Raw genomic sequence first — 27,997 nt, 5'->3', positions numbered from 1 at the left:
TCATCTCTACGCTAGTTCCTCCATCGCCGCCGCCATCGCCGTTTCCCTGCTCGGACCCCGCGGTTCCTCCCCGGTTTTTTTCCCTTCTTTTCCTTCCCCCGGCACCATGAACAAGAAGAAGAAGCCGTTCCTGGGCATGCCCGCGCCCCTGGGCTACGTGCCGGGGCTGGGCCGCGGGTGAGAAGCCTTCCCCTCCCGGGGCCTGGGCCTGGGCCCCCCCCGCCTCCCTCTCTCCCTCCTCTCAGCGCTTCTTCCTCCCCCCTTTGGGTGCCCCGCGGCCTGCTCGGCTTTTTAGGTGTTATTGCTACTTAGTGGTCCCTGCCAGTGCTCAGACAGGCGGGTTGGGGTTTAATTCCAGGCCTGGCCCCGGGGGTTTAATCTCTGGGATGCTTTAGGCCGCGTCCCTCCTGCTTTTATCACCTCGCGTGTACGTGGGGCCCTTTTAAAACTCATCAAATCTGGGGGTGGGGAAGCGGTGTAAAGCAGGTTTTAGTGCCTGGGGGGCACCAGGAGTTGCCCTGGGATAACTGGGTTTATTTTTGATGTGTTGTGGCCTCGCTTTGGGGTCACCTCCCCCTTCCCCTTTCCCCCATGTGGTGCCCTTTGGGGGGGTGGGACAGGGAGGAGGAGGTTCTGAGGAGCCCGTGGTTATTGTAGCAGTAAAACCGTGTCCCCGCAGCAGCCCCCCCCGTGTCCCCGCTGCCCCCCCCCCCGTGTCCCCGCTGCAGCCCCCCCCGTGTCCCCGCTGCAGCCCCCCCCGTGTCCCCTTTGTCCCCGTGGCCCCTTTGTCCCCGTGGCCCCTTTGTCCCCGTGGCCCCTTTGTCCCCGTGGCCCCTTTGTCCCCGTGGCCCCTTTGTCCCCGTGGCCCCTTTGTCCCCGTGGCCCCGCTGCCCCCCCCGTGGCCCCGCAGCCCCCCCGTGGCCCCGCTGCCCCCCCCGTGGCCCCGCAGCCCGTGTCTGCAGCCCCCTAAGCAGCTCTGCCGGGTTCTGCCCCCAGGGCCACGGGTTTCACCACCCGATCCGATATCGGCCCCGCCCGCGATGCCAACGACCCCGTGGACGATCGACACGCCCCCCCGGGGAAAAGGACCGTGGGGGATCAGATGAAGAAGAACCAGACAGCTGATGATGATGATGAGGATCTGAACGACACCAACTACGATGAGGTGATGAGGGTTTTTTTCCCATCTTCAGCCCAGAGGGGTTTTTCTCAGAGGGGAGGAGGAGTCCTGCAGCTCCCTGCTCTCTCTTTCTCTGGCTCCTCTCATGAGCCAAGGTTTCCAGGCCAGAATTTCCTCTGTTTTCCCAGCAGCACTTCATTTTTTTTCATTTATTTATTTTTTTCTTTTAATATCAATGCAGAGTGCTTGCAGATTTTCAGTGGTCTTGGGCTCACACCTTGTGGTTTATTTATCCAGAGCTCTGAGAGTCTTGGGGAAGAAATCTGTGAGGAAAAGAGGAGTTTCAGTACTGTGGGGGATGAATTTTTTTTATTCTGCCCAGGGGAAGCTTCTGAGCTCTGAGGTGGGAAGTTCAAACCCCACACTGGTTACTGAAGTGCTGTGTTCCTCCTCTTGTTTGCCTAAAGTAGGTTAAAAAATGTGGTTAATGAGAGGAAATGGGAATTATTTATTGCTGAATTGCTGGGAGCACCCTGAGCTGGGTCAGGAACTGGCTGGAGGGCCCAGAGAGTGGTGCTGAACGGGGCTGCATCAAAATGGTGGCTGTGGTGTCCCCCAGGGATCAGTGTTGGGCCCAGTGCTGTTCAATATCTTCATTGATGATTTAGATGAGGGGATTGAGTCCATCATCAGCAAATTCACAGATGACACCAAGCTGGGGGGAGTGTGGATCAGCTGGAAGGCAGGAGGGCTCTGCAGAGGGACCTGGACAGACTGGAGAGTTGGGATGATCCCAAGGGGATGAGGTTCAACATTCCAAGTGCCGGGTCCTGCACTTTGGCCACAACAACCCCATGGGGAGCTCCAGGCTGGGCACAGAGTGGCAGAAAGGGACCTGGGAGTCTGGATTGCCAGGAAGCTGAAGAGGAGCCAGCAGTGTGCCCAGGTGGCCAAGAAGGCCAATGGCATCCTGGGCTGGCTCAGGAACAGCGTGGCCAGCAGGTCCAGGGAAGGGATTCTGCCCCTGTGCTCAGCTCTGGGGAGGCCACAGCTTGAGTCCTGTGTCCAGTTCTGGGCCCCTCAGCTCAGGAAGGAGATTGAGGTGCTGGAGCAGGTCCAAAGGAGGCAACTGGGCTGGTGAAGGGATCCAGCAGAATTCCTGTGAGGAGAGGCTGAGGGAGCTGGGGGTGTTGAGGCTGGAGAAGAGGAGGCTCAGGGGAGACCTCATCACTCTCTGCAACTCCCTGAAAGGAGGTTGGAGCCAGGGGGGGTTGGGCTCTTTTCCCAGGCAACTCTCAGCAAGACAAGAGGGCAGGGTCTCAAGTTGTGCCAGGGGAGGTTTAGGTTGGAGATGAGAAAGAATTTCTTTCTGGAGAGGGTGATCAGGCATTGGAATGGGCTGCCCAGGGAAGTAGTGGATTCTCCGTGTCTGGAGATCTTTCCAAAGAGCCTGGATGTGGCACTGAGTGCCATGGGCTGGGAACCACGGGGGGAGTGGATCAAGGGTTGGACTTGATGATCTCTGAGGTCCCTTCCAACCCAGCCAGTTCTGTGATTCTAAGAGAAACCATTTTGAAGGAGTTTTGCTTTTGAAGTGGTTGCAGGGACAGACACCGGGGGGGGGAGAGGAAAACTTTGGTTTTGGGATGTGCTGGGAGCAGCCTGGCTGGGCTGGGAGCCTGAAACTGAGGGTCCTGCTCTTTGTAACATGAATTTTCCTTTTTTTTCCCCAAATCCCAGTTCAATGGCTATGCTGGGAGCCTCTTTTCCAGTGGCCCCTACGAGAAGGATGATGAGGAAGCAGATGCCATTTATGCAGCTCTGGATAAGAGGATGGATGAACGGAGGAAAGAAAGGAGGTAGGGAAAAAAAAAACCCCAGTGCTGGCACAAGGTGCTTCCTGCTCAGCTTCTGGGAGAGTTTTCCTTCACCTCTGCCATTTCCCAGCTCAGATTTTTCCCCTTTTCCAATGATTTTCAGCACTCTGGGTTTTAATGTGGGAATTCCATCCCCTTGTGGGGGTGTTTCAAAGGGGCTTTGAGGGTTGCAGGGTGGTTAATTAACAGGTAATTAAGGGTCAGTGCAGTTTGGGGAGATGCTGAGGGGGTTTTGCCACAACACACTGGGAATTGCTGGAAAAACCATGGAATATCTGGGAAGCTGGTGAGGGGGGAAGTGTGGATAAAATCCCAAACTGGGCTGTGGGTAAGGGGTGAGCTGGCACTGGAGGTGTCTGGCATTTCACAGGCATCTCCTTCAGAGTGCTGAGGAGCTGAGATGGGGAAAAAAAAAGGAAAAAAAAGCTTTTTTTATGCTTTATCACTTTTTAAAGAGCTGCTGAGCATGAGCTCCCTGCTCCTTTTCCTCAGGGAACAACGGGAAAAAGAGGAGATAGAGAAATACAGGATGGAGAGACCCAAAATCCAGCAGCAGTTCTCTGACTTGAAAGTAAGAAATGTCTCAAATGGCCCTTTTTTTCCCCAAATCTTTATTTCCTGTAGAGATGGGGGGGGTGTTATGTTCTCCTTTGCTCAAGTTTTGGGTTTTAGCAGGCAGGTGATTGGATTCTGCTAATTAGGATTGCTGTCCCTTGGGGAAATAAGTAAATAAACACAGGTATTGGGGGAAAATGCTGTGATTCTGCCTCTTGGGCACTTGTGGGTGCAGAATGTGGTGAAATTCATGGAAATTTTGGTGTTTTTTGTGGTTTCAGCTCAGTTTTGGTGAGGCTGCTGTGGGATTGAGGCTGTGTTGGCATTGAAGGAGCAGCTGAGCAGCACCTGAGTCTAAATATTTTGAATAAAATGTGTTTTTTAAGCTGTTGTGCAGTGACTAGCAATAAAACAATGCTGCAGGCACTGAGATTAATCAGCATATTTGCAGCCCTGAGTTTAATTACCAAACTGATTACAAGTCTGGAGGAAAATCCTCCTTCAGTTGAATTATTTTGTATTTCAGGCTAGGAAAAAAACTTATTTTTTACTTTTAAGTCTTCAATTTTTCCAAATATTGAGGGAGGATGCAGTGGCTCTGCCTCTTGGGCACTTGTGGGTGCAGAATGTGGTGAAATTCATGGAAATTTTGGTGTTTTTTGTGGTTTCAGCTCAGTTTTGGAGAGGCTGCTGTGGGACTGAGGCTGTGTTGTTGAAAGAGCAGCACCTGAGTCTAAATATTTTGAATAAAATGTGTTTTTTAAGCTGTTGTGCAGTGATTAGCAATAAAACAATGCTGCAGGCACTGAGATTAATCATCATATTTGCAGCCCTGAGTTTAATTATCAAACTGATTACAAGTCTGGAGGAAAATCCTCCTTCAGTTGAATTATTTTGTATTTCAGGCTAGGAAAAAAACTTATTTTTTACTTTTAAGTCTTCAATTTTTCCAAATATTGAGGGAGGATGCAGTGGTTCTGCTTCTTGGGCACTTGTGGGTGCAGAATGTGGTGAAATTCATGGAAATTTTGGTGTTTTTTGTGGTTTCAGCTCAGTTTTGGAGAGGCTGCTGTGGGATTGAGGCTGTTTGGCATTGAAAGGGCAGCACCTGAGTCTAAATATTTTGAATAAAATGTGTTTTTTAAGCTGTTGTGCAGTGATTAGCAATAAAATAATGGTGCAGGCACTGAGATTAATCAGCATATTTGCAGCCCTGAGTTTAATTATCAAACTGATTACAAGTCTGGAGGAAAATCCTCCTTCAGTTGAATTATTTTGTATTTCAGGCTAGGAAAAACACCTTATTTTTTACTTTTAAGCCTTCAGTTTTTCAAGGGGGGAAAAAACCAACCAAATCTCTTAAGGAATCAGTGCAGTTTAATGAATATTTACCCCCAAGACTGATGAGAGGTGTTTTGGGGACAGAGGAAGCTGGCAGAGGTGACTGAGGAGGAGTGGCTGAGCATTCCTGAGGTCGGGGACGCCAGGAACAAGAGGCAGAGGAACCCTCGTTATGAGAAGCTGACTCCTGTCCCTGACAGCTTCTTTGCAAAGCATCTGCAGTCAGGAGAGAACCACACCTCTGTGGACCCACGCCAGACAGTGAGTATGAGGCAAAACTGGTCCAGGTAGAGCCTGGAGTTGATAATGAGGGAAAAAAATGGGGGTTTTGGGGAAAAAAAAGTGATTTGTGACCAAAGAAATCTTTGAGAGCTTGGGAAAGGAGTTGTTGGGTGTGGAGTTTCTGCCTGCAGAATCCTGCAGTGCACAGCTGTGTCCAGAGGATTTAGGGATGGGGAGGGACAGCCTGGTTTTTGGGTGGGAAATGGGTAAAAGTGTTTCTTTCCCTTTCCTCTGGTTGTGAAGTGGTGATGATGAGTTTTGGGGAGCATCCCCAGCATCTGTTTCTGTCCCAGTGTTTTGCAAAAAGAGGACAGGAAAAGGTTAACTCCACCTAATGGTTTGCTCAACCCTGGAGCAGTCATGTTATAAATGATTTGCCTAATTATCAGCTGAAAATGAAGTAATTTAGCTTGTTGCTACATGCTGTGGGTCACCATGGACTATGGGACCAGGCACCTGTGGGACAACTGGATGGAAATTGTTGTTTAAATGTGCTGGGTTTGGGTGCTCATGGTCAAAATTGTCACTTTCTTGTCACTTGTTTTGTTGACTTGACTAAACCTGCTTAATCACCCCCATTGCAAAGTCTGCATGAAAAAGGTTCTGTTGCTCTGGGCACCACTGCCTCAGAAGTGCCTGGGATTGGACCTCCCTGCCCTGTTGCCCCTGGAGAAGTGCAGATCAACCAAATTAATTTTTTGCACTCTCAGAAGAGGTTTCAGACATGTTTTTCTCTATTTTTTTTTTTTTTAGCAATTTGGTGGATTGAACACTCCATATCCAGGAGGCCTGAATACTCCATACCCAGGAGGAATGACCCCGGGGCTGATGACACCTGGGACAGGTGAATTGGACATGAGGAAGATTGGGCAAGCCAGGAACACCCTGATGGATATGAGGCTGAGCCAGGTGAGGCTGTGGGGAGGCAGAATCTGTCCCAGGGCTACCTGGGGTTAGTTTTGTGCTGCTACTCAAGACCTGGTTGTACAGAAGTCTTTCCTTTTCCTGAGTCTTAGAGGTTCAGCTCTAAGTCCTCCTCCCCAGCTCCTCATGCCCTCTGTACCTATAGAATTTCCTGGGAAAGAAGTTTCTCTGGGATATTTGAGTACAGGGGAGCAGATTTCCTTGTTGGACCAGAGCAAGTGTCACCACGAGGAGCATCTCCTCAGTCCCACCTAGGGATGCAGCACAAAATGCTTTAAATTGGTGTTGGCTTTTTTTTTCCCCATGGATTTTTCCCACCTAAATCTAATGATGGGTTTTAGCTGCAAGACCTTCTGGTGACTGAAAGCCAAGCTGCTTGTTCTCTGCATTTTCTGTTCTACTGAATTTATATCATTGAAATCCTGTGTTTTACAAGTGGGAAACAGCTCCATAGCAAGGCTTTGTGCTGTCCTCCTTCTTTGGATTCTTCCACTTAGACATGTGGATAAATATCTAGGATATTTTTATGCATGTGGATAAATATCTAGGATATTTTTATGCATCAGCAGTGTCTTTTCCAGTCTTTCAGGGGTGCAGGCAGACTGTGGGGCTGGGAGTGGTCACTTCATTAGTGACTCTGCCCTGACTTTTCCAGGTGTCAGACTCTGTGAGTGGCCAGACTGTCGTGGATCCAAAAGGATATCTGACAGACTTGAATTCCATGATTCCCACCCATGGAGGAGACATTAAGTAAGTTTAAGAGGGATTAACTGCTTTATCCTCTTAGTAGTGGCTGCAATCCTGCAAAGAAAGGGGAATCTGTCTGAATGGGTGACTGTCAGCTGGCATTTCATTTGTTTAAAGCTGCCAGGTGAGTGTTTTTGGGGTGAATTAACATGAGATCTGGCACTGTCTTGCAGCTGATGTAATCAGCATCTGACCTGGATGCATCACTTGTGGGGATTGTTTTTATTCTGTCCCTGGACTAAGATTCCAGAGTGATGGCAGCATGGGGCTTCCTGCCAACAGGAAGTAACCTGGTTAATTGGCCCTGTCTGCTGCTAATTCAGGCTTGAATCACTGCCTCTGAAAACCTCTTTAACCTGGAGGCTGACACTGGTTTTATGAGGAATTTCCACTGAAGTCAAAGCCATCTGTGAAGTGGTGATGTTAATACCTCTGCTTCTCAGCTTCCAGTGCCAAGTGCCCAGCTGTAATTCCCTAAAAATCTACTTGAACAGCTCACTGGTTTTCACTGAGTTCTCACTGTGTAAACGTGTGTTTGTAAGCTTGTTTTGGGAGTGTGTGGTTTGTGTCACCAGTATGGGAACGTTTGAGGTCCCAGTTTGCAGGACTGTCTGTAGAGCATTGCTTGAGGAGAGCTGCTTGCCAGGATGCTGAAAAATTTCTCCTGTCTGTCCTGCTTCCTCCTCCAGTGATATAAAGAAAGCTCGTTTGCTCCTCAAGTCTGTGAGAGAGACCAATCCCCACCACCCCCCAGCCTGGATAGCATCAGCACGCCTGGAGGAGGTCACTGGCAAGCTCCAAGTGGCTCGAAACCTCATCATGAAAGGAACAGAGATGTGCCCCAAGGTCAGGATTCTCTGCAGGACAGTGGGAAAAGGTTGTGGTTGTGAGCAGGAGCACCTCTGTTTGTCTCAGCCTGTGTGTGATCCAGCTTTGCCATCCACAGGACTTAAGAACACACATTTAGCTGGAAACCCTGATGTTAAATTCTTGTTTTGTGGAATTCTTGCCTCGATCTCAAGGCTTGATCTCTTTTTCCTGACAGAGTGAAGATGTTTGGTTGGAGGCTGCACGGCTGCAGCCTGGGGACACAGCCAAGGCTGTGGTGGCTCAGGCTGTTCGGCACCTTCCCCAGTCTGTCCGAATCTACATCCGAGCTGCTGAGCTGGAGACTGACATCCGTGCCAAGAAACGTGTCCTGAGGAAAGGTGAGAGCTGAGGTCAGCCCTGCTGAGCCCACACCTCCAGTCCTGTGTCCAGTTCTGGGCCCCTCAGCTCAGGAAGGAGATTGAGGTGCTGGAGCAGGTCCAAAGGAGGCAACTGGGCTGGTGAAGGGATCCAGCACAGATCCTGTGAGGAGAGGCTGAGGGAGCTGGGGGTGTTGAGGCTGGAGAAGAGGAGGCTCAGGGGAGACCTCATCACTCTCTGCAACTCCCTGAAAGGAGGTTGGAGCCAGGGGGGGGTTGGGCTCTTTTCCCAGGCAACTCTCAGCAAGACAAGAGGGCACAAAGGGTCTCAAGTTGTGCCAGGGGAGGTTTAGGTTGGAGATGAGAGAATTTCTTTCTGGAGAGGGTGATCAGGCATTGGAATGGGCTGCCCAGGGAAGTAGTGGATTCTCCGTGTCTGGAGATCTTTCCAAAGAGCCTGGATGTGGCACTGAGTGCCATGGGCTGGGAACCACGGGGGGAGTGGATCAAGGGTTGGACTTGATGATCTCTGAGGTCCCTTCCAACCCAGCCCATTCTGTGATTCCATGAGCTGCTGCAGGAGCAGGGGGCAGAGCCTGGGACTCCCTCTGGGGTGCAGTGTCAGCTGTGAAGGTGTTCAGATGGCTGTGAGATCCAGGACAGCTTCTCTCCATGGTACCTGAAACCTTCCACCTCTGGCTGTGCTGCTCTTGGGGCATTGCCACCTTTCCACTCAGTACTGGCTTGTCACAGCAGTTTGTGCTGCCCTCCTGCCACATTTTCCTTGCCAGCTTCATGGGATTAATTCTTTGATTAAGAATTAACCTGTCTCAGTAGAGATTAGATCCTTCATAACTTGAATTGTGTCAGTTCTGTCTCCTGATTTTAACCCAGATAGGGGAAAGGGTTTGGATTTCATGCATTTACTCTGAAGCAACCTGCAGTATTGGGGCTGAACTGCCTCCTTCCTGCCTCTTGCTGTTGCATCTCTGTGAAATGAACTCTTGTGGATGCAAGGTACTCAGAGGTCTCTTGATTTGAAGCTGTAATGTTCAGACATTTGCCATCCAGTAGCTTTTTTTGGTGAAGCAGTGCAGTGTGGCACTGCTGCTGTGACACACTGGGTGTCCTCAAGAACAAGAGATGCTGACCAGAAAAACTTTAACACGAGCAGAGTGAGATTTCTGAGTCCAGGTTGGGCAAGAGAACATCTTTTGTGAGAAGCAGTGACTTGTGCATGAAGTGCTGGGTTCTGCTTTAAATGTTGCAAACCCAGTAATTTCTTGCTTTTGTTTTTGGATCCATCTACTTAACCTCTGGTGCAAGGCTGTGAGTGGAATGGAAAGTGGTTTCTTGATTCTCTCTCCACTTTCTCCCTGTTACCAGCCCCACAGTGCTCCTCTGCTGCTGGGAGCTGTTTGTACAGCCAGCCTGAAGTGGCAGCTTTAGCCCATTAAATACCCTAAAACCAAGAAATGACTGCCAGGTAAGGTCACTGAAGTGTGATCATTCAAACTGTGTCTGGTTTTCTCCCATCTGAGGTTTTTTAATGCCTCTCTCTGACTGGAGAGCCAGCAAGCTGAGTGTTTTCCAACAACATCTTGAGGTATACACGAATCTCTGTCTCTGAAAACATGTTCTGTCTTGCTGAGTGATGCTTCCAGCTCTTGCAGGCTGATGCTGATCACTGGAAATGCTTCAGAAAACTCTCCTGCTGCCTCAGAGCCCAGGCATGCTGCTGGGTAATGCTCTGTGCCTTTCTGAAGAGCTTGGGCTGTGCTCTGGAGTGGAGGCTCAGCACTGTGCCTCTGCTTTTGCAGGAATGTTTCAAGGAACAGCTTTGCCCAGGAGCCTGGCTGGTTCCAAAGGAGGTTTAGGAGCCTGTTCTCACCCATTTCTCTGTCCCTGCAATTATTCCTGCTTTTCTGAAGGAGGATGTGCTCAGTCCTGTTACTATAGCATGTTTGTGTACAGTCACCATGGAAGCAGTGGAACTACCACTGCAATGCAGCTAAATACTGGTAATCCATGGTGTGAGTGTAGTGACAAAAGACTGGAAAAAAAACCCCTTTATTTTCTCAATGTCACTTCAGACTACAAGGTTAGGAAGAGATAGCTTGAGAAAAGCTGTTGTTCAGACTTGAGTATTTCAGGCAGCACATTTAGGGCATTATGCAGAGAATGCAGTTTCTGCCAGCAGTAGCTAACTCTTGGACAAGATTCAGGAAGCCTCAAAGACTCTTAATGAGATGGAGCCCATGTTGCATTGCTGGAAAACCACTTTGGATTCAGTGCCTCTGAGGGTATTAGCATCAGCAGTACCTTTTATGCATCCTGTTTTATTTTTGCATAGTTGGTGAATAACTTTTGGGGGAAGCTAAACTGGGATCCATTAGCCTGTCAGGAGATGCCTGCAGGAATACTAAATTGTGACAGGAATGTTTCAGCATCTGAGGAACATGGGTTTGGTGTTAGTTTTGTGTCAAGGGAGACCCAGCACTATTATCTACCCAGTTCTGAAGCTCCTGCATATACTAATTTGCTGAAAGCAGAGGCTTTGTTCAGCGAGGTGTTTCACTGAAGAGGATGCAATTCCAGCTTGTGCAGGGGAAAAGCCCTTAGCTCTCCAAAGAGCCTGTTTCCAATTAAAATTAAGTAAGGTTTTTATTTTCTGATTTTTAAGTTCTCATTGTTGAAGCAAGAGCTGAGCAGAGCACAGTTCTCTTCCTTCCCTCTTGCAGGAAATTTCATCTGTTACAGGACAAAGGCTTCAATATATCATCTTTACCAAAGAGAACTGTATTTTTATTTATTTTTTTAAAGTGTGTTGTCATGGTTGACAGAATTGTTTTGCCTCTTTAGCCCTTGAGCATGTTCCAAATTCGGTGCGTTTGTGGAAGGCTGCTGTGGAGTTAGAAGAACCTGAGGATGCCAGGATCATGCTGAGCAGGGCTGTGGAGTGCTGCCCAACCAGTGTTGAAGTAAGTATTAAAAAAAATAAAATCAAACCCCCTCCACACTGCTTCAGGTCAGCTGCAGAGCTCTGGAAACAAGAAGCAGAGTGAGTTCAGTGTGAGTTTTCTACCATGCCCTGTGAGAAGGCTGTGGTGTGAAGTGGACTGTGCTGTTTTTCTCCACAGTTAATTGTCTGGTGGTCATTACATGCCTCATTTTCTGTGTAATTGTTAGGTTAGTTACACCAGTGCACTGCTGTGCCTGCTGCAGCCAATTAGCTGTGTTTGTCTGCATGTTCAGTGCCTCAGCAGTGAGGAAAACAAGGAGGGGGAATCTAAACCAGAGTTATCCCTTCCTCTGATGCTGATCCAGAGCTTCACCCCTTTGGAAGGTGATGTGAACGGGGCTGCAGCAGCCCAGCGAGTGGAGATGAACTCTTTGAGATAAGGATTGAGCTTTATGGACAGCAGCAGACTCTTTCAATTGTTTTTCCATTGCTAATTTGCTGCTGCTGGAGGAGAGCTGCCAGCCAGGAGCAGACAGCACAGAGCTCCTGCTCTCCCTGGGCCGTGGCTGCTGTCCTGCGGCGTTGTCAGCTCCTCCTCCTCATCTGATTGGCATCTTGTGTTGCTCATCTCCTTGTTCTAATCTAAATGGCATCTTGTGTTGCTCATGCCCCTGTGCTCAGCTCTGGTGAGGCCACAGCTTGAGTCCTGTGTCCAGTTCTGGGCCCCTCAGCTCAGGAAGGAGATTGAGGTGCTGGAGCAGGTCCAGAGAAGAGCAAGGAGGCTGTGAAGGGATCCAGCACAGATTCTGTGAGGAGAGGCTGAGGGAGCTGGGGGTGTTGAGGCTGGAGAAGAGGAGGCTCAGGGGAGACCTCATCACTCTCTACAACTCCCTGAAAGGAGGTTGGAGCCGGGGGGGGTTGGGCTCTTTTCCCAGGCAACTCTCAGCAAGACAAGAGGGCAGGGTCTCAAGTTGTGCCAGGGGAGGTTTAGGTTGGAGATGAGAAAGAATTTCTTTCTGGAGAGGGTGATCAGGCATTGGAATGGGCTGCCCAGGGAAGGAGTGGATTCTCCGTGTCTGGAGATCTTTCCAAAGAGCCTGGATGTGGCACTGAGTGCCATGGGCTGGGAACCACGGGGGGAGTGGATCAAGGGTTGGACTTGATGATCTCTGAGGTCCCTTCCAACCCAGCCAGTTCTGTGATTCTATGATTCATCTCCTCGTTCTAATCTGAACGACATCTTTTGTTGCTCATCTCCTTCTTCTAATCAAAACTCAACTTCCATCTTCTGTTGCCTGGCAGCTCTGGCTGGCCCTGGCCAGGCTGGAAACCTACGAGAACGCTCGGAAAGTCCTGAACAAAGCCCGGGAGAATATCCCGACAGATCGTCACATCTGGATCACTGCTGCCAAGCTGGAGGAAGCCAATGGAAACACCCAGATGGTGGAGAAAATCATTGACAGAGCCATCACATCCCTCAGGGCTAATGGGGTGGAGATCAACAGAGAGCAGTGGATACAGGTATTGGCTTGGTCCTGGTTTGACAGCCAGGTGTGAACTCTTTGAGTTCTGGTTTGGATGTTTTCAGGTGTTGTAGGGTGGAGGAATTTTTGCACGGGGCCTATCAGTGGTGATCCTTGTGAAGATAAAAGAGGTGAGACTAAAAAGCTGAGGAGAGCCAAGACCGTGGTTAGGTGATACTCTGGGGTAACATTATGTGTGTTAAACTGAGGAATGTCTGGTTTAATTCTCTCTTGGAAGATGACCAGCTTCAAGTTGAAGCAGCTGCTGCCTTAAGCAGGACAGAGGCTTTAAGCCTTCAGTTGAAGGATTTATGTATCTTTTACATATGTCTTTCTTGGCTTAAAATGTTTCTGTTGGCCAAAAAAGCTTTTGTCAGCTGGTGCTGTAGGAAGTCAATACAAATATTGCATGTGCAGCAGACAGGAAATGTTCTGTTAGTCCTTTGGCTGGTAGTCCTGAGGCTGTGTGCAGTAGTCACAGCTGACATGTGGAGCTGTGTTGGACACTGGGGAGCCCAAAACATGACCTCTGTCCAGGTTCATCCCAGGTCAATGGATTTCTGGTGTCCTGTGCTAGAAATTGTTCTCAAGGGGGGAGGGAAGATGTCTCCAGTAAGTTGGTCACACTGGAAAGCTCTGGTTTCTCAAGTTTCTGACACTTCATGGACTCTTGCCAGCTGAATGGCTTGATGTTCAGGTCATAAAGGAGCTGCTTTCCTCCTGTGTATGTACTGGGCTTTGTTTAACAGATCCTTTAAACAAACCAGTTTATTGCTATCATCACTTGCAGAGGGTCAAGGCAGCAAAACAGTTTGCCATGCTGCTTGGAGGAGTATTGATAGTGAGCAAAGTATGGAGTGGGCATCCTTGCTAACATCTAAAAAAACTTCCTGTACAGCAGTAAAACAATTAAAGGTTAATTTCAAGTTCTGCTATAAAAACACCACAGCCTCTGCACTGTTGTCTTCTCAAGTTCCTTCTCATGTCTCTGTTCCCTGATCAGAGGTGTTTGTAACAAGTTTAAGCAGGACATGCTTGGCTTTTCACATGCTTGGGATGTCAGAAATCCCCACTTTTCCTTAGACCTCTGGTGAGGGAGCCTTTGCATGTTTAATTTCACAGTGCTGAGGGTGTATTTGTTTAACTTTAGTTCTTGCTTATTGAAACTTGTAACAAACCTTCTTCCAGCTTTGGGTTTATTACTATTTCTTCTTAAATTCTTGGGGCTTATTGCTCATGTCTCTGCTTGGCCCAGCCCAGGGCAGGTCAGTGGAGCCTTTTCTTGCTACAAAACATCATCTATAGCACTTTCTTTGTGGGTTTAGGCTCACCAGTTAGTCTCAAGATAAATCTGAGAATAGAAAGAGCTTTAATGTGACACTGACCCACGCTGTCTGTGCTTGCACACGAGGGGCTGCTTGTTGTGGAATCTTAACTCCTTGTGCTGGTTTCTCAAAATGAACAGAGCTTTCCTCTTGTTCCCAGGATGCTGAGGAGTGTGACAAAGCTGGCAGTGTGGCCACCTGCCAGGCAATCATGAGAGCTGTGATTGGGATTGGGATTGAGGAAGAAGATCGGAAGCACACCTGGATGGAAGATGCAGACAGTGTATGTCCAGCTGCTTTGGTTTGGTGCTATTTTTTTTTATTTTATTGGGGGAAATAAGGACTGGGCCCTGGACAGTGACATTTTCTAATCAGTGGGTGTGATTCCCACAACCTGCTTGTGTTTGGTCAGGCTGCCTCCTCTGCAGATTTGAGTTCATAGTAAGCAAAAAGTTGGTGTGGTGAGAAATGATTTCCTGGGATTTTTGTTTTGGGTGTTTGGGAGACCTCAAAAGAATGAGGTCTGGTTAAAGGAACTGGGAGCTGTTTCAAGGCATGAGCACCATAGCTCAAGAGTTTGTGTAAAACAGGACAGAGGAGTGGGGAAAAGTTTTACCAGGGTTTCTTTGCTTTAGGGGAGTAGTTTGAACATGCACTAAAAACTAGATTATACTTCATGAGAAATGGCCACTTCACTGGCCTTGAACTGGCCTTGCAGCATGTGCTGTGATGCTTATAGTCTTGCTGGAAAGCAAACAAACAAATGAAGAGTTTCCAGTGCCTTACTGGTGTTTCAAGCTGGTCTGTGTTGGTCCCAGTGATATTTATGTTCCAACAGAGAAACACTGAAAATTTCCCCTGTGCTTCCTTTTAAAAACCTTTTGGTAGCTGTTGTGTTGCCCCATGTCAGGGTTTAACACTGGCCTGGCAATTAAACCGAATAACAGACCCTCTCTATTAATGTCTCTTTCCTCCTTGATAAAGAAAGGAGAGAGAACAAGGGAGAGAGACTGATGGCTTGGAAACTAAACTACACAACTTTAATGAACAGTAATGATAAATAGGAAAAAATTACTAAATCTATACAAATATCCAGGAAAATGGAAACCACATTCCTCCCTCCTTTCCCCCAATAACTCTCACATCACCACCGAGGCTGCAGGGCAGCCCTGGGAAAGTCCAGGCTAGAATCCTGGAGTCGGCAGCAGTTGGGAGCTGGAGGCAGGAACACACAGATATGGGCTGGGATGGATCAGGAGCACAGGCAGACGAACGGACGGGATCCTTCCAGGATGCCGGGTGAAGGAAGGGAAGAAGGGAAATCAGGAAATCCAGAAGTCTGGAAATCTGGAAATCCGGAAAGGATCTGGCTTGGCCCTTGTGATGCCTCAAATTTATACTGAGTGTGACATATATGGGATGGAATACTCTGTTTGGTCAATTCTGGCATCTATCTTGTCTGTTCCTCCCCAAAGCAGGGCTCAGGTGGGACCTCTGTGTCCTCCTGGACAGTAAAATGTTTTCCTCAGAGCTGAGCAGTGTCCTTGGCTCTGCACACCAGTCTCTAGCAGTAACTAGAAACATCAAGTGTTATCAATCCTAGAAGCACACACTGTCTGAGAAACTTGCTGTTAATTTCAGCAAGTGCAACTACTTACAAGAGACTGAGCTAAAAGCAAAAGTACAAGACAGAAAATCACCTTTATCCTGGTCCAAACCAGGACACCCCAGCTCATTACCCTGGGTCATTTTTTCTTGCACTTGATTGCAACCCTCAGCTTATCTGATTCTGAGCTGTTTTTCCTCAGTGTGTTGCTCACAATGCTCTGGAGTGTGCCCGAGCCATTTATGCCTATGCCTTGCAAGTCTTCCCCAGCAAGAAGAGTGTGTGGCTACGAGCTGCCTACTTTGAGAAGAACCATGGCACAAGGTATGTGTGCTGCATAAGCCTTGGGTGGAGGCAGGGGTTCACTCTTGCTATAGGAAGGAAGAAAAAAACCCTACAAAACCAGCCCTGAAGTGGTGTCCTGCCCTGTGTAGTCAGTGGCATTCTTTGCAGGTCTGACCCTCCTTTTTTTTTTATGGTTGTGGTCAGACCACCTTTGGTTTTTATCAAGTTATAAAAAGTTCTCTAGCAGTAGAGATTGCTTGGTAAAAATAACTGCATAGACAAGGTAGGGACAGCCATCTTTCAGAAGGCATTTCTAGAAAAAATGGGGCATAGAAATCACCTGGAAATATACAGCATGTGTTTAATTTAATGTTCATTAACTACTTCATTGCTCAGGGTGTCCAAACATCTTTATCTTCTGATGAAACATCCTGTGAATGTGCTAAGATTGTTGCAGCTTTCTTTGTTTTACAAATTATTATTATTTTATATATAATATTTATTATTATTTACAAATTATTATCAAGCTTTACACATCTGAAGCTTTCTGCCCAAAGTTTAGAACAGAACAAACCATCTATGCAGTAATCCACTTGATTAAGTGGACTCATCCTTACTGAAGTGCTGCAGTGTGGAAGGGATTGCAGGTGATGTTCTTCCTCACTCAAGCTTTTCTTGCAATGAGCATGTCTTTGCTTTTGGTATTGTCCTCCCAGGTTCCCCTTTTTTCCTCTTGTTCTACTGAAAAGTCTCTTTTCCAGCAGAGAAGAAAAATTCACTAGGATCAAGCCAGCTTGATCTAATAATTCTGAAAGACTTCCTGTCTCAGGTTCTGCTCTGCTTTGGGAAGCAGAATGGCTCCTTCCAAGACAAATGAGCTGTTTGTCTGCAGGTCTTTCTGCAGAGGCCATCAAACAAAGGTGTCTGAACAATGAGCCTTTTGTCAGCTGCTGATTTCAGAACCCTTGTGAAAAAAGACCTCACCCTTCCCTTGTTATGAAACCACTTCTCAAGGTTTACAGCATTGGACTTTGCAACTGTGTTTATAGCACTGAGTGATAGTGGACATGGTGTGTGAGGAGAGCTCTCCCCTCTGGCAGTGTTTCCAGGGTTTGTAACTTGCTCTTTCTTGTCTCAGGGAATCCTTGGAGGCTCTTTTGCAGAGAGCTGTTGCTCACTGTCCCAAAGCAGAAGTGCTGTGGCTGATGGGAGCCAAATCCAAGTGGCTGGCAGGAGATGTGCCAGCAGCCAGGAGCATTTTGGCCCTGGCTTTCCAGGTGGGTACATTAAATTTGTGTGATGGTGTGAGGTACAACTGGTACAGAACACAGAGTTTGCTTTTCCTGTCAACACCTGAGCCCTGCTGCCTTTCAACGTGATGGGGGCATCTGCTGTTCTTCCATTGTTTAAAGTGACAAAATGTTCTCCTGACAAACAGCAGCAGAGTGTGTTGCTGCTTGTTTAGTAGCACTGTGCCAGGGCTGGGGTTCACAAAACTATTAATTTCACCACCATGGTTCCCACCAAGCCCAGGGATCTCAGGGATCAGAATCCCCTTGCCTTGAGTCACCTGTCACCTCAGCAGAAAGGACAGTGGCCTGCTCCTCTTCATGAGGTGACAGCTTGGAGCAGAGCCACTAATGCACAGCAAACTGAAGGGAATTATCTGCTGGATGGTGAAAGCTGGGCAGAGTGAGACAGTTCTGACACTGAATGTGAGACTGAGAAGCTAAGTGAGAGCAAAACAAAATGACAAGTTCTGAGATGGGAGCTTAAAGGTATTTACTTCCTGAACTACTTCTTGCTGCTTTTTGTTACCATCCTGAAGTCTTCTTGACGTTGTCTCTGAAATGACTTTTATTGGAGCAGCTTTCTCAGCCCTCAGCTGGGAATTCAGTTTTTAAATTTTAGTTGGAGGATAACAAAGTGAAGGTCTCGTTGTGGCAGACCCTGTGATCTTTCTGGTGTTTAAGCTGAAAGTTCAGAAGATGAAGCATTAATGCTTTTCAACAATTGAGAAGCATCCAACTTCTCAACTGGCATGGAGCTTTGTGTGGAGCATCTGTTTTGGAGACTTTCTGTAAACTTCAAAGGTCAGAAGAAGATTGGGAGGAGCTTGAATGGGGAGAGGGGGGGGAAAAGTCCTACTGTGGATTGACAGAGCTCTGATTTCAATTTTAATCTGGATCAAACGAAGGATTAAATCTGCTGTTGATTCACTGGATGCATTTGTCTGTCATTTTGTGTTCTTGCAGGCCAACCCCAACAGTGAGGAGATCTGGCTGGCTGCTGTCAAGCTGGAGTCAGAAAACAATGAGTATGAAAGAGCAAGGAGGCTGCTGGCAAAAGCTAGAAGCAGTGCTCCCACTGCAAGGGTGAGGACATGAGAAGGGTTGGAGGGGCTGAGACCTCTTCTGGCCACGGGGGAGTTGAAGAGGAAGAAGTTCCTTCAGTTTTTGGGCTGTGGTGATTGAGCAGCTGGCTCCCTGCCATTGCCTTTTGCAGGCATGTGGCTGCTTTGCTGCAGAGCTTCTCCAGCCAGTTGCAACACAGTCATGGCATGGTGGGGGAAAAAAAAAAAAAAAGGGCTAAGATGAAGTAGAGGGTTTTGGTTTTTAACAGAAATGCCAAAAGTCAGGAATTTCCTAGTTTGCAGCTGTTTGTGTTAATGTTGGTGTTCCATGAAAGCATGTCTTGGAAAAAAAAGAAAGAGAAAATACTTTCACAGAAGACTCACTTCTGCATGCTGTGCTACAGACAGCTCTGGCTGAATTTATTTAAAGTTACACCCTTGTGTTTATCTCCAGAGCTCTGCTATGATAAACTTTGATTTTCAGTTGTTCTTACAGAACCATTTGAACTTGTGTGAGTAAAAAAAAATTAAGTTCCCCTCTGCCTTTTCCCCCCCAAATTTGTGCTTCCTCCAAGCTCTTTCACACTCTCCTCTTCCTCTTTTGGCAGTCAGGGAGCTTCCCTCTAGCTGGGGCTGAAGCTCTGGTCTCAGACTTGAGGCCTCTCTTGTGGAATCTTGGTGGGGGAAGTTTGGGAATGGGAGGATGGGGATCAAAGGGTGGTGAAACAGTCTTTGGTCTCTAATGGGTTTCTTACCACTGAGGCTTTGTGTGTAGGCAAAGAAAGACATTTGGGTACAGAAAAGTTTGTAACAGTTTGTGATTAACAAGACAGCCTGAAGGTCCTTGTAGCTTGGCTTTAAGGAGGTGAGATTGTGCTCAGTTTGTTAACTGTGCTTTTAAAGCTTTTTGTACAAATATTACCCAAATATCCACTCTGTACTAGTAGGTAAAAATACAGATGGATCATGCTGGTCCAACTCCTTTTAATATTTACATTTACCTTCCTCATTGTTATCTGTTCCCACTTTTATGTAATCCTGGTGTTATTTTTTTATATTATTTCAAGCTCTAATCAGTTACATTCTCATGAAAGTGGGAACTCAAGGCTTAATTTTTCAGTGGCTGCTGCTAAACCACTCTGGTTCCTTCTCAGGTCTTCATGAAGTCTGTGAAATTAGAATGGGTGCTTGGAAACATTGCTGCAGCCCAGGAGCTTTGTGAGGAAGCCCTGAAGCACTATGAGGACTTCCCCAAACTGTGGATGATGAAGGGACAAATCGAGGAACAAAAGGAGCTGGTAGAGAAAGCAAGGGAGGCCTATAATCAAGGGGTAAGATGTGTGTTACTGCAAGTTTGCTTTGTCCTTCTGGAGAGATTTTTGTCTTGGAATCAAAATAGAGAAGGCTCTGTCCCAGAGTGACTGAAGAGGTGATTTCTGTTTTCTGTCTTTTGGTTAAAACATTAATAAAATAAATAAGGACATTGTAATAAGCAGCAAGGATTTCTCTTACCCAGTATCCACGTGCATAATTTGCTTTGCTTACTTAAAAAAGAGTAGGAAAAAAGTCATTGCAGGATAGTTTTCCAAGACTTGTCAAGACTGAAAGCAGAACTGTTAAAAGAAAAACCTCCCAAGCCAGCTCTCAGATGCCTGCAGTAAGAGGAGGTGGCCCACAGAGCACTCCTGCCTCTTTTAAATGGTAATGGCTGTCCTTGGGTGTCAGTGCTTCTGAAAGTCATCAGCCAGGAGAGTTCCTGCCCTGTGATATCCTCATCACTTCCCAGCTTGAGAGGCAGCCTGCTCCCTGCAGGCTCTGCTCTGGGTATGTGCTAGAGCTCTCCATTGCCAGATGGAGCACAACCTCCAGGTGTGTGGTTAAGGATTCTTTCTCTTGCTGTGGGGATAGCTCAGCCTCAGTTATGGACCTGACAAACTTCTGTGCTGTGAGCCTGACAGAAATTTGAGCAATGTCATCACCTTTGTCTCTTTGAAACTCTCCAGGAGGATGCAGGAAGGGAAGCTCTTTTCTAGAGGAACTATCAGGTTGTTTTTTAACTTTAAATCTACGTATTAACTTATTTCTTTTTAATACAGCTGAAGAAGTGTCCCCATTCCATACCCCTGTGGCTTTTGCTGTCCAGGCTGGAGGAGAAAGTTGGGCAGCTGACTAGAGCCAGAGCCATCTTGGAAAAGTCTCGTCTGAAGAATCCCAAGAATCCAGACCTCTGGTGAGTTGTGTGGAGAGGAGCTGATTTGGGGCTCCAAACCCAATGCATTCTTCAGGCCTTTGTTTACATCTTCTCAGCCATTTGAGCCTGGAACTTCTGACCATGCCCCCAGCCTAGAGCTTCCTTTTAAGTACCCACTTTTCCTGAATACCAGAAATGCTTTGATCCTGGCTAGTTTGTAGCTACTGGAAGGAGCTGGGGACTAGTTAGCACTGGGGGGACTAGTTACCACTTTACTGATAGCTGTGGTGCACAGACAGCACTTAGGAGCTTTCATTTTTGTTACAGTGCCTTTTTTAGATTGTTTTTGATTATAGAGTAAAGGTCAGGTTTATTTTTAGAGGAATGGGAAGATGTCAGTCACCTCCACATATTCAGAAGATGGGCAGATGTTTGGGATTTCCAGTGACCTTCATGTGACTTGGTTTGCCTCTCCAAAGTGGATTTGTTGTCATAACTATCCCCCCCCCTTATTCTCTTCTTTGCCAGGTTGGAGTCTGTGAGATTGGAGTACAGAGCTGGGCTAAAGAATATTGCAAACACCCTGATGGCCAAGGCATTGCAGGAATGTCCCAATTCAGGTGAGCTGGATCTCATTTCTATCTTCAATGAAGTTGTTTTGCTCAGGTGATAAAGGTCCATCTTTTATCCAAGGTGTCCTTGTAGGCCAGAGCTCAAAATCCTTGATTTTTTCAATCAAAAATTTCAGAATCCTGTGTTTTGAACTGTCACTCAGCCTTCTGTAAATGAGATGTTGAAGGTTTTTGTGAAATAATCCCAGTTCCTACCTCACACCAGAGAGATCTGGGCTTGGTGTTCCATTTTGCTGCAGCATCCAGTGTGGTGTTGGGTCTGGGGTCTGCACTTTATTCCTGGGAAAGCATCTTGGATATGGGTGGCTTTTCTCTGAAGCTGGCAGAAGTCTGCCAAGGTTTAGAGTTGAAAGAGTGAGTGGTAGTAGTTGGGAAGCTCACTGGAGCACAGCCAGCCATGGGACACTTCCCTTTGTTGGCTTACAGGAGGAGAGAATCATGTGCCATAAACGTTTAGTGCTCTAACTCTGTTAAGAAAAGGCCAGTAGGTCACTTAATGGAAGTCAATTGGTTCTGCCCAGCAGTGGAAATATTTTCTTCTTGAGATGGGAGGAGAAAGTGCCTAATGCTGCCCTATTTTGTGACAGAAGTGTGGGAAGACTTAATTATTTAAACATGCTGACATCTTGGGAGAGAAGAAGTCATGTAATCCTGAACTGGAGAAGTCTACTGCAGGGCAAGTCTGCTTAGCTTGCCTTCAGGCTGGGTTTTGGAAGGTGTTTGATTGGCAGCTGCTTAAATGCCAGCAAAATTTTTGGGAATTAAGTGACTTTTATGACAAACTCATTGCAAGCTGCTCACCTTGTGAGTGGGTCAGCAGAGCAGCACCACCCAAGTCCCACTGTTTGTCAGTGACCTCAGGCTTAATGAGTGTCTGCCAGCACAGGCTTTTTTGCAGAGTCTGCCTGTTGCTATGGAAATGGGCAGCAGGATCTGCAGATTTTGTTTAAATAAAATAATTCCCAACTCTTTTAAACTGCTACAAACCAGAGTAAAAGCCTCCAGGAATTTGTTGGATGCCTGCAGTCATGTAAACCAGAGACTTGTGTCCATCAGTGGCTAAACTGATGCCCAGTTGCTTATGGCTGATGCAGGCAGTCTGCACAAAGAGTGAAACTGAACTCCCACTGGGCCTGAAAAATCTGGTTTGATTTTCTATATGAAGAGCAAGAAGAGAAAAGCTCAGCTCCAGTCTCACTGCAGCCATCAGAGCTGGTCTGTGCTCCTGTGGGGGGGTTTATGGGAGGCAGGAGCACTTTGATAGAGTCCTGGCAGGCAGAAGCTTTCAGGCTTTGCTTTGAAGTGATCAGGTAGGGTTGGTTGACATGAGAAGCCAAAGACTTCATGCTTCTCTGAGCACATTTCCTTTCTGGCTTTTGGCAAAGGAACCAGAGATTAAAATCAGTAAAACTTTGGTGCTCTCTGGCACCTCTGAGACATCTTCCAAACGGTGCAAGTCACACCTCCTGGGACAGCTCCTGCCACTGCCATTTTCCCCTTCAGACAGATTGATGTCTTCCACTTCTGAATTGCTGATTTCCACTGCTTGCAGTGTCTCAGCTGAAAGGCAGGAGCTGGGGGTTCACCAGCATGGGGAGTTCTGAAGGGTTCTGGTACCCTTCAGAGTGGAAGGTCCAGCCTGGTGCAGGGGATAGCTAAAAAAATTCAGAGTACTGGAGGCAGTTTCCATGCAGAAAGAGTCCTCTGAGGTGAGGCTGGGGCATGGGTAACCAGCAGGGTGGGGGCAGCAGTGCTGGTAGGGCTGGGGGACAGCTGGAGAGGGTTAATCTCAGAAACCAAACTAAAGATTCTTCCTGTTTGACTCGATGAAGGAATCCTCTGGTCAGAGGCAATTTTCCTCGAGGCGCGACCGCAACGCAAGACCAAGAGTGTGGATGCTCTGAAGAAGTGTGAGCACGACCCACATGTCCTGTTGGCTGTGGCCAAGTGAGTTCCTGTGCTTGATGGAGTCAGAATTCCTGTTTTTTTTTGTGTGTGTGTGGCTGTTCCCCTGGTGAAGTGTTGCACTGGGGCACAACAACCCTGTGGTCCTGGCTGCAGCACCTCCCGTCAGCCCCAGGCAGGCAGCAGCTCCCAAGCTGTGTCCTGGGAATTCTGCAGATCCCTCCCTTGGTGGGAAGCAGGGGCTCTCAGCCTCCCCCAGCCCCTTGTGCTGAGCCTGGGACTGCAGTGCAGTCACACAGAGTCCTTTCCCAGCCCTAGGTACAGGCACTCTGCACATTACTGTGTGTCCCTTGGTTGCAGTCTGCTTGCAGGTGACTGAGGCTTAATTCAGTGGGTTTAGATGTGTGTTAAGTGTTGTTGAAAACAGGGACTATTTTTGCAGGTTATTCCATTTTGGTGTGGTTGACTGTGTATTTTCATCTGTTCTCTCTGTCCTAGATTGTCAGATTTTTTTTTTTCTTAACTCTGAGCTAGATTCTGTGCTGCTGTAGTGTTCTCCCCTCCTGAATTTCTGCTGTGTCAGTTTTCTCCAGTTGTTGGCCCTTCCTGGAATGCAGAGTACCAGCCCTACTGTAATTTCCTTTTCTGAAATGAGAAGATAATTTTTTAGGAATTGTTTCCTTGTCTAGATTAAACTGTGAGGCTTTCAGTGATGAAAAACTGCTGTCAGAACTGACTCAGGCCATGTCCTTTCTGATCTGATGTGTGAATGGCTCTGCAGCCTTCAGACTTGGAAGAAACTTCTTTTCTTCCTTTGTGGATACCAGAAGAGGTTAATGCCAGCAACATTTTGCCCAAACCATTGCTCAATTCTTTCACAACTTTTTTTTATAAGCCAAAGAAAACTGTAGGATACACTCCAGTGACTGCAATGCTGCCTTCTGCCAGATAATGACAGCTGACTTGTTCAGCTTTAGCAGCAAGTGAGGAAAAAATATTAACTTTTGCTTTATGGAAACTGCTTCCAGGCTTCTTCTGGTGCAGCCTCAGAGTTTAGCAGTTAATCCTAACACAAACAGCTCCCACCTCCCATCAGGGCTTGTGTTGTAGGTGCAGTGATCCCACTGTGTCACACAGCTGTGAAAAAACATTTTTCTAACAAAAACTGGCCCCTACCTGCAGGTGCTGAGCCTCTGCTGCCATTGCCTCTACTCTTTTAAATCACAGTTTGTTTAACAGGGAACAATCAAGAGTATTATAGGGCTTAAAAACAATCACATAAGCTGTATAATTTTATGACTGCCTAAGCCTTTTATGGGGAATGTCTCTCTATTTGATAAAGACCTTACCAGCTCAGATGAACTCTCTTTAATACAGAGCAGTGCAACTGGGAGATTATTGACTCAGCTGGTTCATTACTGGGGAGAAATTGAGAAGTCCATCAGCACCTTTATGAAATGGCAGCAGTGGGGCTGGGTGCCAGGCTGGGCTTTGAGCCTTTCCTCATGGTGTGGAGCTGACAAGACAGGTCTGCTCTCCACTTGGGCATGCTTGGGGGGCTGGGACTGTGACCCCCACCCTGCTGCAGGAGCCTTGGTGCCATTCCCAGATTTTTGAAGTTAATTGTTAGAGGCTAAGAGCACCTCGAAGCATGGAAGATACTGGAGGTGGGGAGACAGATGTAGGGATGTCAGCCTGACTCTGCAAGAGATCTGGAACAGCAAAATGAAGCAATTGACAGTCAGGCTGAAGCTGGGAGTGTAGTGCTTCCTTCTCAGGGTGTCTGTCTCTTTCTGGGGTGAAGTCAGCTGGGTGTGCTGGAGGGCAGAGGAAGCAGTGGGTGTTCTTTTTGCACCTCTCGTGTCCCTTTTCAAGGGGAGGAAAGTCAGCAGATACCTCCAGAATCTGCTTGTTTCCTCCATGGGGAGAGCAAAGGATTGAAATCTCTGTAGAGCCTTGAGGTTGGGGTGCTTGAGAGGCTCTTGCTTGTCTCATTTTCTGCTTTTCTCCCCAGGCTCTTCTGGAGTGAACGTAAAATAACCAAAGCCAGGGAGTGGTTCCACCGCACAGTGAAGATTGACTCTGACCTGGGGGATGCCTGGGCTTTCTTTTACAAGTTTGAGCTCCAGCATGGCACAGAGGTGAGTGTGTGTGGCTGGGAAGAGCAGGAATCCCTGGCTGGTGTTGGTTCCCCTGTCCCAGGGGTTGCTGCAGTGCTGGGCTGAGCACTGCCTGCATGGCTCAGGGATGAGGCTGTGGCTGTCACGCCTGGTCATGAAGGAGCATGCACAGGCCTGTAGGGTGGTTTGTAAAAGGCTGTGTCATTAGGTGAGCTGTCTGTCAGGCTGCTGTGCTGTCCACACTCATGCTGGTTTGTGCAAAAAGCTGTGAAATCAATCTTCCTGCTGTGAAATGCAAGTTTTCACCAAGGAGATTTTCCTCTCGTTGCGATGCTGGGTTTGTGTGACTGCTCCTGTTTCCTCACAAGTGTCAGGTACAGGTTGCACGTGAACACAGCTCAGAGGAACAGCCTGTTCTTATCTCCTGTGGCAGTTTTTACTGCCTGATATTACTGAAATGGTGGGAGTGTTTATCTTCTGACTTCAGAGAGACCTCTCACTTGACAGATCTCACACAGGTGGTAATGAAAAGGAAGTTTCTGCTGCAGTCTCTCTGGTGGAGCCAAAACCTCCTTGACTGTAATTTGTCCACTTTGTTCAGCAAGGCCAGGAGAGCTGCTGCCTCTGAATTTTGACTCAGCCTTCTGTACTGCCTTTAAAAAAGAAAAACCACCCCAAACCAAAATTAAAACCCCACCATAGGTGCTGGAAGTGTTCACCTCAGGGAAAGGGTTGTTCAGTTTCTTGGCTCTGTGCTGCTGGAACAAACCTGGGCATTAATCAACTTGCAAACTGTCATTTCTCTTCCTCCCAGGAGCAACAAGAAGAGGTGAGGAAGCGTTGTGAGAATGCTGAACCTCGCCACGGGGAGCTCTGGTGTGATGTCTCCAAGGACATAGAGAACTGGCAGAAAAAGATTGGAGAGATCCTTGTGCTTGTGGCAGCCAAGCTTAAAAATACCTTCTAGAGTGTGCTGGCTTCAGTGGCATTACTCACCTCTGTAGGACCTGTCTGCTTTCCTGCTCCCCATGTGTTCCTTCCTCCTGGCTGTGGCACAGATTTTGAAGGACAGGAGATTGGTGGCAATAAGAGAGAAGTTTCCTCCAAAAAGAAAAGCTGCTGCCTTCTCTTCCCAGGGATCATGCTCTTGGCTCAGCTTCTGCAGCAGATCTGAACTGGTGTCACCTGGGACAGACCAGCAGTCTTGTGAGGCTCTCTTGGCATTTTCATTTTGATGCCTGAATTCCCCTTGTAAATACAAGCTTGAATTAGTGCTTGTATGGCCTCTGGTGTGCAGCAGCTCCTCTGTTTTCCTCCCCAGCATGTATTCCTGTCTGCCTTTGTGCACTTCCTTTAGTGTTTGGCTCATCTCCTGCTGGTTCCTTGTCACTTGGAATACACTGAATGTCCTCAGAGGAGCCCAGCAGCAGAGGGGAAGGGCTGGGCTGGCTCCTCTTATTTTTTTTGCCACAAGCCTGGTTTGGTTGCTCTGCTGGCAAGCTGGGGGTGTTCCTCAAACCTGAGGAGATGGAGCATTTTGTGAAGTTCAAGAGCATATTTTTAGAGACCTCTTCTTCAATTTTTTTTTTTAATGTATATAGTATAACCTTATTCTCTTAGGTGTCTGATTTCATTAAGCACAGTGGTATTTTAAAGTAGCAAGACCAAATCCAGCAATCCCTGAAGGCCCTTCTGGAGGAACAGCCTTGATTCAGAGCTGATGAGACTCTGCTCTTGTACAGTGGCAGCAGCTTTCAGCTGGGATGGTTGGGAGGACTCTTTCAAGTGCAGATGGAAAGAAAAAAGCTCTGTTTGGGACCCTTAGGAGTTGTCTTCATTTTTCTATGCTTCTGATTTGTATTATTTTGATCCCAAAAAATTCTTTCTTGTGAAATTTGAATGAAAAGCTGTCATGTTTTATGTGAGGAGATAGTGGAGGTGTCCAGGTCTCTGTGTGAGTTGTACAATGGCTTTAGCTGGAGGAGGAGAAAAAAACAAAAACAAAACCAAACCCTTTCCACTTGTTTGGGCAATAGATATAAAATACAGTGTGGTGGTTTTTTTCCTTATGCTTTCTTTGTGTGTGGGTCTTGCTTTTTCACTGGGAAGAGAGGGTCTGGTAGCAGAAACCTTTGCACTTCTCAGGCTCCCACCACTTTGGGAATGTGCTGCATATTTTGCCAGGCAGGATGAGGAACCCATCTCTGACACTGGGGTAGAAACAGTTGGTCTTGAAGCTCAGCCCTGTTTTCCTTTGGGGTTTGTAACAGAAACTCTGGTGCTTTCTCTTGCCCAGCTGGTGAAAGGGTGTCCCAAGCTGCAGTTCCCTTCAGGAAGGTCTAGATCATGGATGTCCCATGGAATTGGAGCTTCCCAAAGGAGAGTGAGAGGCTCTTGCTCAGGGATTCCATGCCACTGCTGGCATCCTTCCTGGAGGTGCAAAAGGAGAAGGGGGAAGCTTAGGGGTGAGAATGGAGACATCACAGGGGCAGGACATATGGGAAGGAACCATGGCAGACCAGGATTTCAAGGCTGAGCCAGAAACTGCAGGATACAAAATTCCAAGAAGTTCTTTTCAGCATGTGCTGCTTGTTCTCAGCCCCTTGTGCTTCTCATGTGGATTTTATTCTCCCTTCTTCTCCTCCAAGTGAGTGCTTGGCCACAGGGATTGTATCCTGCTTCTCTGAGAGAAGGGAACATGGTGTTTGGGTTCATCTGGCATCTTGGGGAAGCTGAGTGCCAGTGGTCCAGAAATTCCTCTGCCTTATGATGCTCTTGTTTGGAACTGCAGAGTTGGAATCACAGTGACATGGCTGCTCCTCCTGAAGACATTCCTGTCCTGGAACCAAGTATTTGGAGCATCTCCCTCCAGCCAGATCCATGGATCAGGATCCATGTCCTTCCCACCACCTTCTCACAGCACCAACCTCATTTGGCCACTTTGCATCCGCAGCTTCCCCAGACCCAGGCAGTGAACATTCCTTTTTATTGTTGTTTTTCTTAGGTCTTGGAGCCTCTTAATGTTTCCTAGATGTCTGTCTTGATTTTAAAATGGGTTATAA

At 47.5% G+C, this 27,997-nt stretch overlaps 1 protein-coding gene across 1 annotated transcript; it reads left to right on the top strand.

The window, feature by feature from the left end:
• The first annotated feature begins 3 nt into the window (after window positions 1–3).
• Window positions 4–27,997, top strand: PRPF6 (pre-mRNA processing factor 6). The gene is made up of 21 exons (XM_030462786.1): window positions 4–177; window positions 997–1,165; window positions 2,861–2,979; window positions 3,490–3,568; window positions 4,978–5,154; window positions 5,929–6,084; window positions 6,755–6,849; window positions 7,536–7,692; window positions 7,892–8,054; window positions 10,896–11,014; window positions 12,298–12,516; window positions 14,004–14,126; window positions 15,652–15,773; window positions 16,873–17,011; window positions 17,990–18,109; window positions 19,242–19,418; window positions 20,184–20,317; window positions 20,807–20,898; window positions 22,743–22,857; window positions 24,830–24,956; window positions 25,750–27,997. Exons 1-21 carry the CDS (start codon window positions 107–109, stop codon window positions 25,900–25,902), a joined length of 2,826 nt encoding a protein of 941 aa, XP_030318646.1. The 5' UTR covers window positions 4–106; the 3' UTR covers window positions 25,903–27,997.

Source organism: Calypte anna, chromosome 20, assembly GCF_003957555.1.
Source record: "Calypte anna isolate BGI_N300 chromosome 20, bCalAnn1_v1.p, whole genome shotgun sequence".
Taxonomy (NCBI): Eukaryota; Metazoa; Chordata; class Aves; order Apodiformes; family Trochilidae; genus Calypte; species Calypte anna.
This window is presented reverse-complemented; position numbering and strand designations above follow the sequence as displayed.

Excerpts from the sequence above, each read along its gene's own strand:
- PRPF6 (XM_030462786.1), top strand. The coding sequence starts at position 107 with ATGAACAAGAAGAAGAAGCCGTTCCTGGGCATGCCCGCGCCCCTGGGC. Across the intron at positions 178-996 it reads GTGCCGGGGCTGGGCCGCGG|GGCCACGGGTTTCACCACCC; the intron begins GTGAGAAGCCTT and ends TTCTGCCCCCAG. Across the intron at positions 14,127-15,651 it reads GGATGGAAGATGCAGACAGT|TGTGTTGCTCACAATGCTCT; the intron begins GTATGTCCAGCT and ends GTTTTTCCTCAG.